At 36.5% G+C, this 12,770-nt stretch overlaps 1 protein-coding gene across 1 annotated transcript; it reads left to right on the plus strand.

The window, feature by feature from the left end:
• Nucleotides 1-560: 560 nt before the first annotated feature.
• Nucleotides 561-10,348, plus strand: LOC110467067 (60 kDa SS-A/Ro ribonucleoprotein-like). Its single transcript, XM_021523959.1, has 2 exons — nt 561-942; nt 8,370-10,348. The coding sequence occupies exons 1-2, from the start codon at nt 713-715 to the stop codon at nt 9,805-9,807; spliced, it is 1,668 nt and encodes a 555-aa protein (XP_021379634.1). The 5' UTR covers nt 561-712; the 3' UTR covers nt 9,808-10,348.
• The last annotated feature ends 2,422 nt before the right edge of the window (nt 10,349-12,770 follow it).

Here is a 12,770-nt window from a genome sequence, read left to right on the forward strand (position 1 = left end):
GGGGGCGGGCCTAGATCCGCCCTTGATAGCATATAATGTATACACTTATGCTTCATAATAGTAAGTGTGTCCAGCACATGTGCATGTACATGTACATGTATTTCCTATATATAAGTCCGTGGAAGTTTCAATATATCCATATTATATTATGTTTAATTGTAGACTATAAATGAGACTTGTTTTATATGTAGACCTTACTAATTAATATTAGTCAGTTACTTTGGACTTAACCTTAAAACCAAAATAAGAAACAGAATAGATTTGTTCATTATTCGTTCACGGAAAGTACCGAAGGTTCCCGATTGGCAAAGAGAGGGCAGCAGTGACGTCATAAATGCATACTAAAGACCTGATAAATGTTCCGGCGTTTTTAATAGACATATTTGTCCTTAATTAGTAAAACTATTCCTTTAAAAACAGAAAAGCCTTAGAGTGTAAAGTTTTACATTAAAAAATTGTATCTATAAACACATAGATTTGATTGCTAAGTACATATTTTGATTCGTAGACTTAATCCATTCAGGTTAGTTCGATCAAAGTTCATGTCTTTAGCATCACCGGAACGTTTGGAAACCCCCTAACTTTCCCGAAAATTTAACGATTGACATTACACGACTAGGAGCTCTGTCTTTTAAGAAAAGTTCCAGGTCCGGACGTCAGTCAGATTTGTCGATTTTACCGAGGAGTTTGTTATCCAATTCATATAGAAAAAATGGCTGATGTAGAAGGAGGTAGCTTACAACCAGACGATGAGACGCACGAAATCATATTACAGACTGAGCGACTGTCGAACATGCAAGTCGAAAATACTGACGGAGGATTCGTCTTCACTGTGACTGACATGACTCGACTTCTTCGCTTTCTTATCCTTGGTACCGAGGGAGGCGTGTATCACTACGATGAGAAGGATTTGAAACGAGATAATATCCTCAGTATTGACAGGTAATATCATTGAACGATATCTACTTTCGTTTTAGGTTGGATCGTCATGGGGTTGATGTGAACATATTGCGTGTATTGAGTTGGGCTGTACGGGTTGATCGTGTACCATGTATTGTCCCTCTTAACAGCATTTTTAAGTGACTCTTTGTATAGATAAACAAAATTGTAGTGATGGCATGCTTAGCCCGCTGGAATAAAAAATATACAAATGAAGGACCTGATCCTCCTGAGCAGGAATGAGGTACAAAAAAAGGGTCAACTTGACTGAATCACTTAATGACTGGTTGACATTGAGGTAAGCCAATGGCTTTTTGTGATGTATGATAGATTGTCGTAGTAATAATAAACTGATGGTAATATGTTTTACGGCCCGACCGTTAGTGAGGGCGGAGCCAGGTTGTAAATGTATCAGACTATCGGTACTTTACTCTTTCAAGCATTGAGTGATATGTTAAATTACTAAATTAGACCTACATGTATAGCTATGCAGTGTATATTTGTCTTGACTTTGAGTTTGATGGAAGACTAAAAAACTTGTATAACTAGGCCTCTTGAAAACTGTCGCTGAATCAGAATGAAATGCCTGTAAACATAATGAAAGATCGCAGTTGGTGTGCTGAGGGAGTTACAAACCAATTTAGTAAACTGCATTTGTACATTTACGTAAAATAGATTATTATCAACAAGTTAACACACAAAATTACCATGCTACCTTTCCAGGTTGGTCTTGTTGTTATAACATGTCTTAGTAGTTGATATATGCTCCTCATTTTAAAAATTGACAAAATGATAGGATATGCTTCTATTTAGCTGAATTCATGATGAAATATTTATATATGGAATGTTTTTTGACCAAGATTGGTTAAAAATTGTCTTAAGTTCTTGAGAAGTCAAACATGTTAAATGTTAATTTTTACTAACACAAAAATAAAGAAATGGATGACAAAGTTTGATCAGGAATTTCCCTGGTTCAGACAAGTTAAACCGTGCAGTTAGCGACTGGCATGTCACCCACTGCACTTATATATATATATACAAAATGGAATTTGCTACATGTATTTTCTTAGGTAGTTACAAATTAATTTCACTTGAAGTCCCAAGAGTCATTTTCATTGAAATTGGAGTCAGTATCATTTATTGCTTCTTCAAATTGAATTGCTTGTTTTACTTCTATGTCACTAGTGACAGACAAACACATGAAATACAATGTAATACCATTTATTTGACAGCACATTACTAGGATGCACTCCATCGTACAAATCTTTGTATGATGTCTTTATAATTTTTTTTGATGTATTGTTTTTCTACCACGTTTCTTTGTGGAACATAACAAAAGGTCGCGATCCCATCTCACAGGTGTGGTATAAGCAAGTAATGCAGAATTAATAGTTTTCAAATCTTCCTCTAAGTGTTTATGCTGTATTTGTCTTTCCTCATCTGAATACATAGAATACTGCAGTTTCGTTTCAATGTATTGAAATCACGATTTTTTTTAAGAGAAACAGATGAAAGACATGTGAATTTCACAAAAACATTTTCAAGTGACTGAAAATAATTCGAAATATCTCTAAATTCAAAAATGATAGACTGCACATTTAATGAGATCTATAACATACTCTATCTCAGTTCCACCGGAATGAGTAATTTTATTTGTTAAATTACAAATGCCTGCAGCAAGGACAATCCAAATTCTGCGCAGTTTATCAGAATATGTGATGTTGTCCATTTTTTAGCTGACAATATGTTTGATATCTTGATGTTTTCTGCCTGGGAATATGATGACATGACATAAGTGTGAGAATGCGAAAGGTTCATTAGACTCTATATAAGTATTTAACTTTGCACCTCTTGAATCCATTGCAAAAATCAAGTGCCACATATTCTACAAAGACAATGACATATTAGGATAGATATTGTAAATCATGTATAATAGCATAGTTTTCTGATATCCACGAAAAGATATTTAGAGATTATCATATGACCATTTTGATATCACACCCCTATCAGCCCGAGAGTCCTGATATCGGGACTTGAGGGCTGATTGGGGGTGTGATATCAAAATGGTCATATCATAAACTTTTTATCATGTTTTTTTTCCCTTTAAAATAAACAAAACATACACAAAAAATATTTCTTTATTTCTAGTTCTACCATATAGTGACCATGCACCTTCAACTAATTGAAGATTTTGTCACAAAGTTGGATTTATGCAGCACAAATGACAGAGTATATATATTACATATTAATTAATAATTAATCACTTAGTTAAAGTTGATAGAAGGAAAATTTAGTTCGAGGAGAGTCTGAGAGAGAGAGAGAGAGAGGTCCGAGCAAGCCAGTGATTGGCCAGCCCCCACCGACAAAGCTTGTTCGGAAAAGGGGTAAATCATTATGTAAAGTCTGTTGAAGTAACTAATATATAAACTAATAAACTCATATTTTAATTATTGATATTCATAAAAATGGTAACAAAAACAATGATGTATATAAACAAAACAGCAACAATTATACGTAAAAAGTATGTGAGACATCAGATAATCTGTGAATATTTTGATGTCCGATTGTGTTTTTCTCGCAGTGTTCTTGTTTCTCATGCTTGCCACGACAGCTTCGGTATCATTAGCATTATTGAATTGTTCCCCTGCATCCATGACACGTTTCGTCTCCTTTTCCATTTGTTCATTGTCAATTATTTCGTCTAGTTCAACAATCCTTGCTGCAAATTCCTCCAAAATCTCCTCGCCAGTCGCCATCGTTGTTTATGCAGACGACAGGTGTAACACTTATAAGCAAAACCAAATCAGGAAACGGCGCCATCCGGGAATTTGGGTGGGACTTTGTAAATCAATCTTTAAATTATTTTTCATGAAACGGCATTTATTCTATGCCAACAATTTGTTTGTTTACAATAGAAGCAGACAGCAATAAACGGAAATGGCAAAATCAGGAAATTTAGGAGTGGGTGTGATATCACTTTTCTAGGGGGTGTGATATCACTTTCAAGGGGTGTGATATCACTCCAAGGGGGTGTGCTATCACCCAGGCTGATATCAACTTGTGGCAATTTTAGACTTATTACACATACAAAAAGGGTGTTATTATTAGTAAACATATGATAAACATATATATATGTATCTATCTTTAAGAATAAGTCCTTTGGATTACTTCAAACTAAACTTCAAGCCATACCAATTGCAAGGATGAGCTCTTGATCTATAAATATTGTATCCAGAGAGAATTTATGCATAGTATTTACAATTTTTGTGCTTTGTATGTGTAAAAATTAATTTATTAAATGCTATAGAAACTGGATTTATATGAATTTTCTATTAAAAATGAGAAGAATATGTGAAATCACAATTTTTGTAATTTTTTCAATACCCATCATTGCAGCCAAGAGATTCAATACATCTATTTATCATATATATATTGTGGATGAATATATTTGTTTCAGCAACTTACTGACTTTATGGTTAGTTTTAGCAATAGAGAAAATGTATTGTTTTCTCAGTTCAGCACATAAAACTGTATAGATTCTCTTTTCAAATCATACAGATTTGTAAAACAGTAGATTTTCTTTTATGAAAAAAAACCCGCTTTGAGATAGTAATCAAAAATTAAATTGTTATGGATTCATTTTTTTTCTTCTATTTTTTTCGTGCAAAATATCAATTGCCTTGATTCTTATATGTTTTTTTATCCTATCATTTTGCGTCACTGTGATAAACTCCCTTTTTTTTGACAACAAGCACGTTGTTTTGTTGATATTCCGTTTTCTAAATATATATCACTGCAATCTCTACCCAGAGTTGTCTAAGGGAGTGCAAGGACCGTAACTCTGCGTGGAGATTGATACCACTGCAGATAGTCTCGTTCAACCAGACTCTTGTTGTCTGCGCAAGCGTCTGATTGACCAAGACTACGTATACACTGCAGACGACACAATAATTTTTCGACCATTGGTAACGTTATGTCAAGAGAGTTTACATCTTTAACAGGAAAGTATCGAATATTTAAGTATCCTATAGTTAGATATAAGTTTTAGACCTTACACAAATGTAACGTTTGTTCGAGATTCGGCAAACGAGGACTTGTTTTGAGATCAAGATGGCAGAGACTACAGCGCATGCGCCTGGCGGCCATGTTAAGACAAGTTTTTCAGTTCCATAGGTATTATGAATAATCTAGAGAGCTCCGCCCTCTATAATCACCCACTGTTTTGTATATTTCAAATAATGTTATCTAGCTTAACCCATAAGGATCAAATATATACAAATAGGCCGACTCTTATGGTGGCTCAAAGGACAGGTAAAATAATTCAAATGAGTTCATTGTTTTAAATGACACCTCTTCCCATACTACTGGGTAGGTGTTCAACCAAACAATGGGGAAGCATATATGTAGCCCATATGGGATCTGAAGTTTTACAAGTTAACCCTTCACAGGGCTTTAAATGACATCTCCCAAACTTAACTTGGTATATTTTAACCTAGTAATAATATATTGTAATAGGGGGAGTTCCGGAGAGGGTTTGCATCCGTTGTCACCCTGTTAAATCTGTTTCGTGATCGTATAGTTTTTAGCTCGCCTGTTCGAAGAACAAAGAGCTATAGCGTTACCCCTAGCATGAGCGTCGGCGTGAAAATGTTAAAGTTTAATCTGTATGTTATTTAGAAGCTTGTCATTCATTAAATATTAAATTTGTGTACTAGGACGCTGATATTTGGCATAGAGGTTCCTGTGGGGTAAAATATTGATGTAGTGAAGTAAATATTAAAAAATAAATTTTGACCTGTTTTGTACTTCCCTTTTTTGAACAACGTTTAAGTTTTACCTGCAAATTATTTAGAAGCTTGTCATTCACAAAATATGTGTACTAGAATACTGATATTTAGTATGGAGGTTCCTGTGGGGTATAACATTGATGTAGTGAAGAACTTTTTTGAATCACATCAATGTTCAAGTTTTACCTGTTAGTTAGAAGCTTGTCGGTCATTAAATGTATTCACTAGGATGCTGATATTTGGCATGGAGGTTCCTGTGGAGTATGATATTGATTATGTAGTGAAGTTAAAATTAAAAAATAATATTTAACGAATACAAAGCATAGCATAAGTGCCAAACAATGACAACTAATGTTAAGAAATTCAATCGCTACGCACAGTGTATATGTAGAGTACTGGCCTATCCTACCTAACAGAACTACCAGTAGACTACGATCATGTGCTCCTAAGCTAGCTCCCTATAGATCTACAGCGAACCACCATGTATCGATGCCTAAGCCCGAAGCCCCTGACTATCTCTACATACATGTACTGTAGTTCCTATAGCACTCTATATATCATAGGAACGATAGCAGCAGCTCGGCCCATGTTTTGCACTGTTAACAGCGCATGAGGCGGTAAGGTTCTCCTCACCTGAGGAAATGGGTCGGCTCACAGACCCCGTCATGACACGGGTCCCCGCCCGGACCCGCTCTTTTATACCCCCTGCTCCTCTCACCAAATAGCCTCAAAGATGAGTGACAAACTGTTAATCTCTAACCCAGCCTCACCGTCTAAAAGCATGTGAGCGAGGAGCGGGAACCTATTCCTGTTATTACTATCACCTACTTCTGCCGACTCAAAAGTGTAAACACACAGATTTCAGCACCGGTATCGTAGCAGCTCAGATCGCCAGGAATCCTACACTGAACAAAACCCCCTAAATAAGGGTGAATAACACAGAAAGTAACAGAGCCCTGTCTGTAAATCATAAACAGCAATTATACTTAACAAAGTAATACAAATGTGAGAAGTGAACAACCTTACTTCCCACACTATAAATGTAATAACATGCTTAGCTCACAGGGAACCCATGTTATGCTAAACAAGTACTTTCTAAGGAAAATTAAATATTAAATAGCCTTGAAATCTTTATCAATGATAACACCAGTGAGGTTTTAGCACTCTTAACAGGAAAGGGCCATACCAGGTGGGCAACTACCGCCAGGTGTAAAATTGTTCATTGCCATTGGTTCTGAGTGAGTCAGAGTGCAAACCAAGGAGGTCATGTGTGCATGTAGTCTCTCATGACTTTGTAAACTTTATACATTTTTATTATGAAAAGTTCTTTTTACACAACCAATAAAATTTTCAATATGACTTTTCAATGACTAGAAGGATATGTACAGTCACCTTCATCAGACAATTACCAGTGAAGCGTACGCACACAAAAAGGTATAAAATGTGTACAAGTTGTCCACAAAATTGATGTCGATTCGACTACGCTGGTAGCGTATGTACAATAGTTGTTATATATGTACCGAAATGACTCGATTCAGCTACGCTTTGTTTAATACTTAGTCATAGATGTGCGAGTCTTTGAGCCCTGACCCCCCTCGTCTCGATTTAGAACTGGCCCACTGGGCCGCTTGAACAAATTGCTCTCTGTGTGCAAAACTTTGGAGTTATCCCAGTCAATCACATGATTTTTCTGTTTGGCATGGTCTGTGATTGGGGATATATTTATCTTGGACTCAGACTGTTTTCTTTGAGATCTGGTGAATTTCCTATCTTCTTTGGTTTCTGTATCTTTCCGGTGTTCACCAAATCTCTCCATATACGACGCATCACAGTTTTTACATCTGATTTTGTACATGTTCTGCAACGTTTTCTTTAGGTGTTTTATCCTTAGGGTGTACGAGGATATTGCAAAGCATCTTGTGGGGCTTCATGGCTGTTGCTATGCCATGACCGCGATTTATCCTCTGGATGGTTGTAGCAATGACCCTTTATATACGGGATGACCACTTGACCTTTGGTTTTGTTCTTATCCTTGATTGGCCTTTCGCATTCTCGCACATCTATGACCAAGTATTGAACAAAGCGTAGCTGAATGGAGTCATTTCGGTACATATACAATAACTATTGTACACACGCTTACAGCGTAGCCGAAATCGATATTGGTTTTGTGGACAACTCGTACACATTTTACACCTTTGTTTGCATATGCTTCACCGGTCATTTATCTGATGAAGGTGACAGTGTACATATCGTACTAGTCATAGAAACATCACATAGAACATTTTATTGGTTGTGTAAAAAGAAATTTTCAAAATCCATACTTACCAACCTGAAGAAAATGTTTAGAAATATTTTTAATTTTTGCATATAAGACAATTTGTGAACATATTTCAAGGATTCCCATCTGTAACACAAAAATCTCTTGATTTAATTTTTTCGTAAAGTTTAAAAAAAATGTCGGTTGATCATTCATTGAGCAAATTATAATCAATAATAAATACTGTCATATTGAAATGCCTCTTTAATCTATACATATAGCCAATGTGCCAATAAGTTTATTCAGTATTTCAGTCTTTTTACATGAAGAAATGGTATTGTATTAAATTACTGTGAATTTATGTTTTGATATTTGGCTAATTTCAGACTGATCATCCAAGGCAGGGGAGAGGAAGTCGTGAAGCAGATCGTACAGGTCAGTAAGGCTGGACGCGCCTGTAAACAGAACTGCACGGTTTATGCCCTTGCTATTTGTGCCAGGTCAAACGACCCTGACACAAAAAAGGCAGCATACGAAGCACTTTCCACTATTTGTCAGATCCCTACTGACTTATTCGCTTTCATCAAATACTGTGAGGAATTCAGTGCTGGGACAGGTTGGGGCAGGGCACATCGTCGCGCCATCGCAAACTGGTACAACAATTTCAAGGATAACGTCACAACACTTGCCTACAAGGTGACCAAGTTCCGCCGACGTCATAACTGGGAACACAAAGATGCTATTCGTCTAGCACACGTTAATCCTGAATCGGAATCTATCCGACTGATCATCAAGTACCTTGTCGCAGGACTAGGTGAGGCCAAAAAGCTACAAATGCCAATTAATGCAGATGAGATGGAAACCTGGCAGAAGGTGTATGTTTATCTTGAAGCAGTAGAGAAGGCTCTACAATGTACGGAGGAATCTGATGTTGTGGAGTTGATAAAGAAACATGGTCTGGTGCGGGAACATGTGCCTACACCCTTACTCAAGTCAGTACCAGTGTGGCAAGCATTACTAAAGGATATGCCCATGAATGCAACTATCCGCAACCTTGGCAAAATGGGAAGTCTTCAGATGATAGAGGAGGGGTCTGAAGAGGAGAGAATAATAGTCGAAAGACTTCAAAATCAAGCAATCCTCAAGAAATCCAGGATCCATCCTTTCAAGATCTTGGTTGCATTGAAGGTTTACGGCAAAGGTGTAAGTGAAAAGGGAAAGCTTACTTGGCCTCGTAACAAGAATGTCGTTGCAGCTCTGGAAAAAGCTTACTACATGTCTTTTGATAATGTGGAGCCAACCAAGAAGAGGTACTGTCTGGCAGTAGATGTCAGTGGATCAATGGATACTCCGATGATGGGTATAGAGTCGATGACGGCCCGGGAAGGAGCTGCTGCTATGATGATGGTCACTGCCAGGACAGAACCCGACTACAAGGTTTACGCCTTCTGTCACAAGCTTGAGAAGCTACGTATTCAGAAGGAGGACAAACTGAAGAATGTATACGACAAGATGTCTTCCCTGAGTTTTGGATCCACCAATTGCTCCTTACCTATCATACAGGCCCTTGAGGACAAGGAGAAGTTTGATGTGTTCATAGTGTACACAGATTCGGAGACCCACTACAGCGCAATACATCCCAGTCAAGCATTGCAACAGTATCGAACCAAAACCGGAATAAAGGATGCTCGGATGATTGTTGTTGGTATGGCCAGTACTGGATTCACCATTGCCGACCCTGTAGACAGATTCATGATGGATGTTGTGGGATTTGACTCCAATGCTCCGGAGGCCATGAGGAGTTTTGTGGAGGGACAGTTTTAGCTTGTATAATGTAAATGTTATCACATTTTCGAAAGTGAATTTAGGACTTCGGAAGGATAAAATAGTTATAATTAGAGGAAGTTTGGTATTGTAACAATATAAAGTCAGATAATTAGAGGAAGTTTGGTATTGTCACAATATAAAGTCAGTCTCATGAAAACTGGTGTGTATATTCAAAACAAGTTGAACTGTTTTATTTTTATGCTCAAAGAAAAATAGTGTAATATGTATATTTAAAATAGGTGGCTTTGCTGCAGGCTACTCTTACTTGAGGTCTTCATATATTAGATGTTGGAGTAAAATGTTCATCACTTCTTAATGATTTTAACATACTTTTATTGGCTGTAAAGCAATGTTAAAGATGTAGTATAATCATCTGTGATCTAAAACATCATTTTTATACATATTTATTCGTCGCGTATTCAAAACTGTTTCCACCTAAAGCTTTAGCCTTATCGTGCAAAAACATCAACATCATAGAAGTTACTGGTGACACTGAATGAGCATGATTTATCTGGTATAGTTTGTGTACATATGTCAATGTAATTTGTTTGTTTTGAGAGTAAGTAATGTACAACGAGGACAGTTTTATTCAATTTGTAGTTCACTATAGTTGAAGCTTACTTTTTTTGTGAGGTAGTTGCAGCATAAGGGTAATGATGGAGGTTTAAGATGAGGTGAATGAATCCCAAATGAGACAATTGGGATACTACATTATTTTATTGAGACAGTGGGTAATTTGGACTTCAGGTATACTCCGACTTCCAGATTAAACATCTTGAATCTTCTGCTGTGATCTGTTGAAAATCTATTTTAAATATATGTCTCTTTTATCAACATGATGATGAATTAATTGCAATTGTAGAAATTGACTTACCAGGTTGGTATTATGTTGGTACCAAGACTTTAGATGACCAGACCTAGGGTTGACCAGGCCCAGAGGGTTGACTTGACCCAGAGGGTTGATCAGATCCAGAGGGTTGACCAGACTGAGGGTTGACTAGACCCAGAGGGTTGATCAGACCCAGTGTTATATACACATACATGTATATAAGCAGCATTGTTATACTCTAAATGTACATGTACAATGTATACATATCTATGCTTATGATAAAATCATATTTTAATAAAAATTACAAAAAAATCAAAAGCAGTCTATTAGTTTGACTTTTACCTGTCGTCTACTGCAAATCACACTTGACGTCCAATTAGTTATTTAATTGTGAGAGAACTGTCCTATTTAATTGTGAGAGTACTGTCCTATTTAATTGTGAGAGAACTGTCCTATTTAATTGTGAGAGAACTGTCCTATCACACTTGACATCCAATTAGTTATTTAATTGTGAGAGTACTGTCCTATTTAATTGTGAGAGTACTGTCCTATCACACTTGACCTCAAAATAGTTATTTAATTGTGAGAGAACTGTCCTACTTAATTGTAAGAGTACTGTCCTATTTAATTGTGAGAGAACTGTCCTATTTAATTGTGAGAGAACTGTCCTATCAAACTTGACATCCAATTAGTTATTTAATTGTGAGAGTACTTTATCAAACTGTCTTGGCCTACTGTAACCTGACCAGGTGTACCCCAGGACAGGGTGACTTAATGGTGAGAGGTGATTGTACGCCTATGGGTTAGATTTTTGTTTAGGTATGAATATTGAAGCTGTATCCATCAAGTCTATCACTCCAACTCTAATTTCCTAAGATGACAACCTAACACAGCTTGAAACTTATTATTTTTGGACCCCCAGCGAAGCCAACTCATTTCACTCAAAGGAAATGAACACCAAGACCTAGTTAAATCAAGTAAATGAATATCTAGACATCTGTAATTTGCCCATTACTTCTAAACTGCAAAATCTAAAGTAAAAAAGACTGCTGCAACTATCATCTCATACGATGTACTATCATTTTAGCCCAATGTCAGCAGATCGCGAACTGTTCTTGTAGCCCTTCATCCCTATAGTCTGTCCGTCCTTATACAATTCTTCTTAATGCCATTTCTCAAAAGTACTAGAGGGTGGCCATCTTGAATTTTGCGGGTTTATTAGTTGTCTTTCTTCACAAGTGCTTCAGGGATATTAATCAAAGGATGAGTGTCTACAAGGCCCTTTTTTGGGCCCCGGTATATTCGGATTTTCACCTCCTTATTTTGTTCAAAGATGTCCTATTGTATGACATGTAGAAAAACTAAGGTAAAACTTTGACCGAAAGTGGGTTTCTGGGAGTACCAAAAGGGGTAGGTTAAATCATAAATATAGTTTGCTGTTTTCAAATTGAGCTTAAAAACCAAAATAATACCATTTCTGTTTTTGAAAACATGTATAAGTTAGACAAGCATTTGTAACAGAATGAAAAATGACACAAATTCAATCGTCACTTAAAGATTGTTTATATAAAACGAAGGATTAAGTCAGGGGGGTCTTTTCGGTCATTTTCAATTGAAAAATAATTTGTTTTCTGAATAATTTCCTTTCTGATAATATTTTGACTTGAAATTTACAACTTCACTCATTTAAGTAGACTTTCATCAATTGCATATCGACTACATATCGAGTTATAACTTCTGGACACATCTCAAACTTGGCTATTTCAAATATCTCTCAATTTTAAGTGAATAAAAAGGTACATGACACCCTTAATATGCTATAAGTATAAGATATCAATTGTTAGTATTGTATATTATATATATCATTTATTATTTGCTCAACACCTGTGGCTGAAGTGAGTTCCAGGTCATAATTGCTTTAAGCAAACGATCATCTGATGGTGGGCTATTCAAATCACCCTGCGTCCGTGGTCCATCCTTAAACAATTCTTGTTATCAGTTTTTCTCAAGAAGTTCCAGTAGGGTTCTTTCTTAAATTTTATATGTAGGTTCCCCTTGGTCCTTAGCTGTGCAGGGCAACTTTTGAGACTGATCGGATAAACAACATGGTCGACAGGCAGCCATCTTTGAG

Source organism: Mizuhopecten yessoensis, unplaced genomic scaffold (genome assembly GCF_002113885.1).
Source record: "Mizuhopecten yessoensis strain PY_sf001 unplaced genomic scaffold, ASM211388v2 scaffold11157, whole genome shotgun sequence".
Lineage (NCBI taxonomy): Eukaryota > Metazoa > Mollusca > Bivalvia > Pectinida > Pectinidae > Mizuhopecten > Mizuhopecten yessoensis.

What these genes read in the sequence shown, in the direction of transcription:
- LOC110467067 (XM_021523959.1), top strand. Translation starts at nt 713, where the DNA reads ATGGCTGATGTAGAAGGAGGTAGCTTACAACCAGACGATGAGACGCAC. An exon ending in AATATCCTCAGTATTGACAG is followed by an intron (nt 943 to 8,369) that starts GTAATATCATTG and finishes GGCTAATTTCAG; the next exon opens with ACTGATCATCCAAGGCAGGG.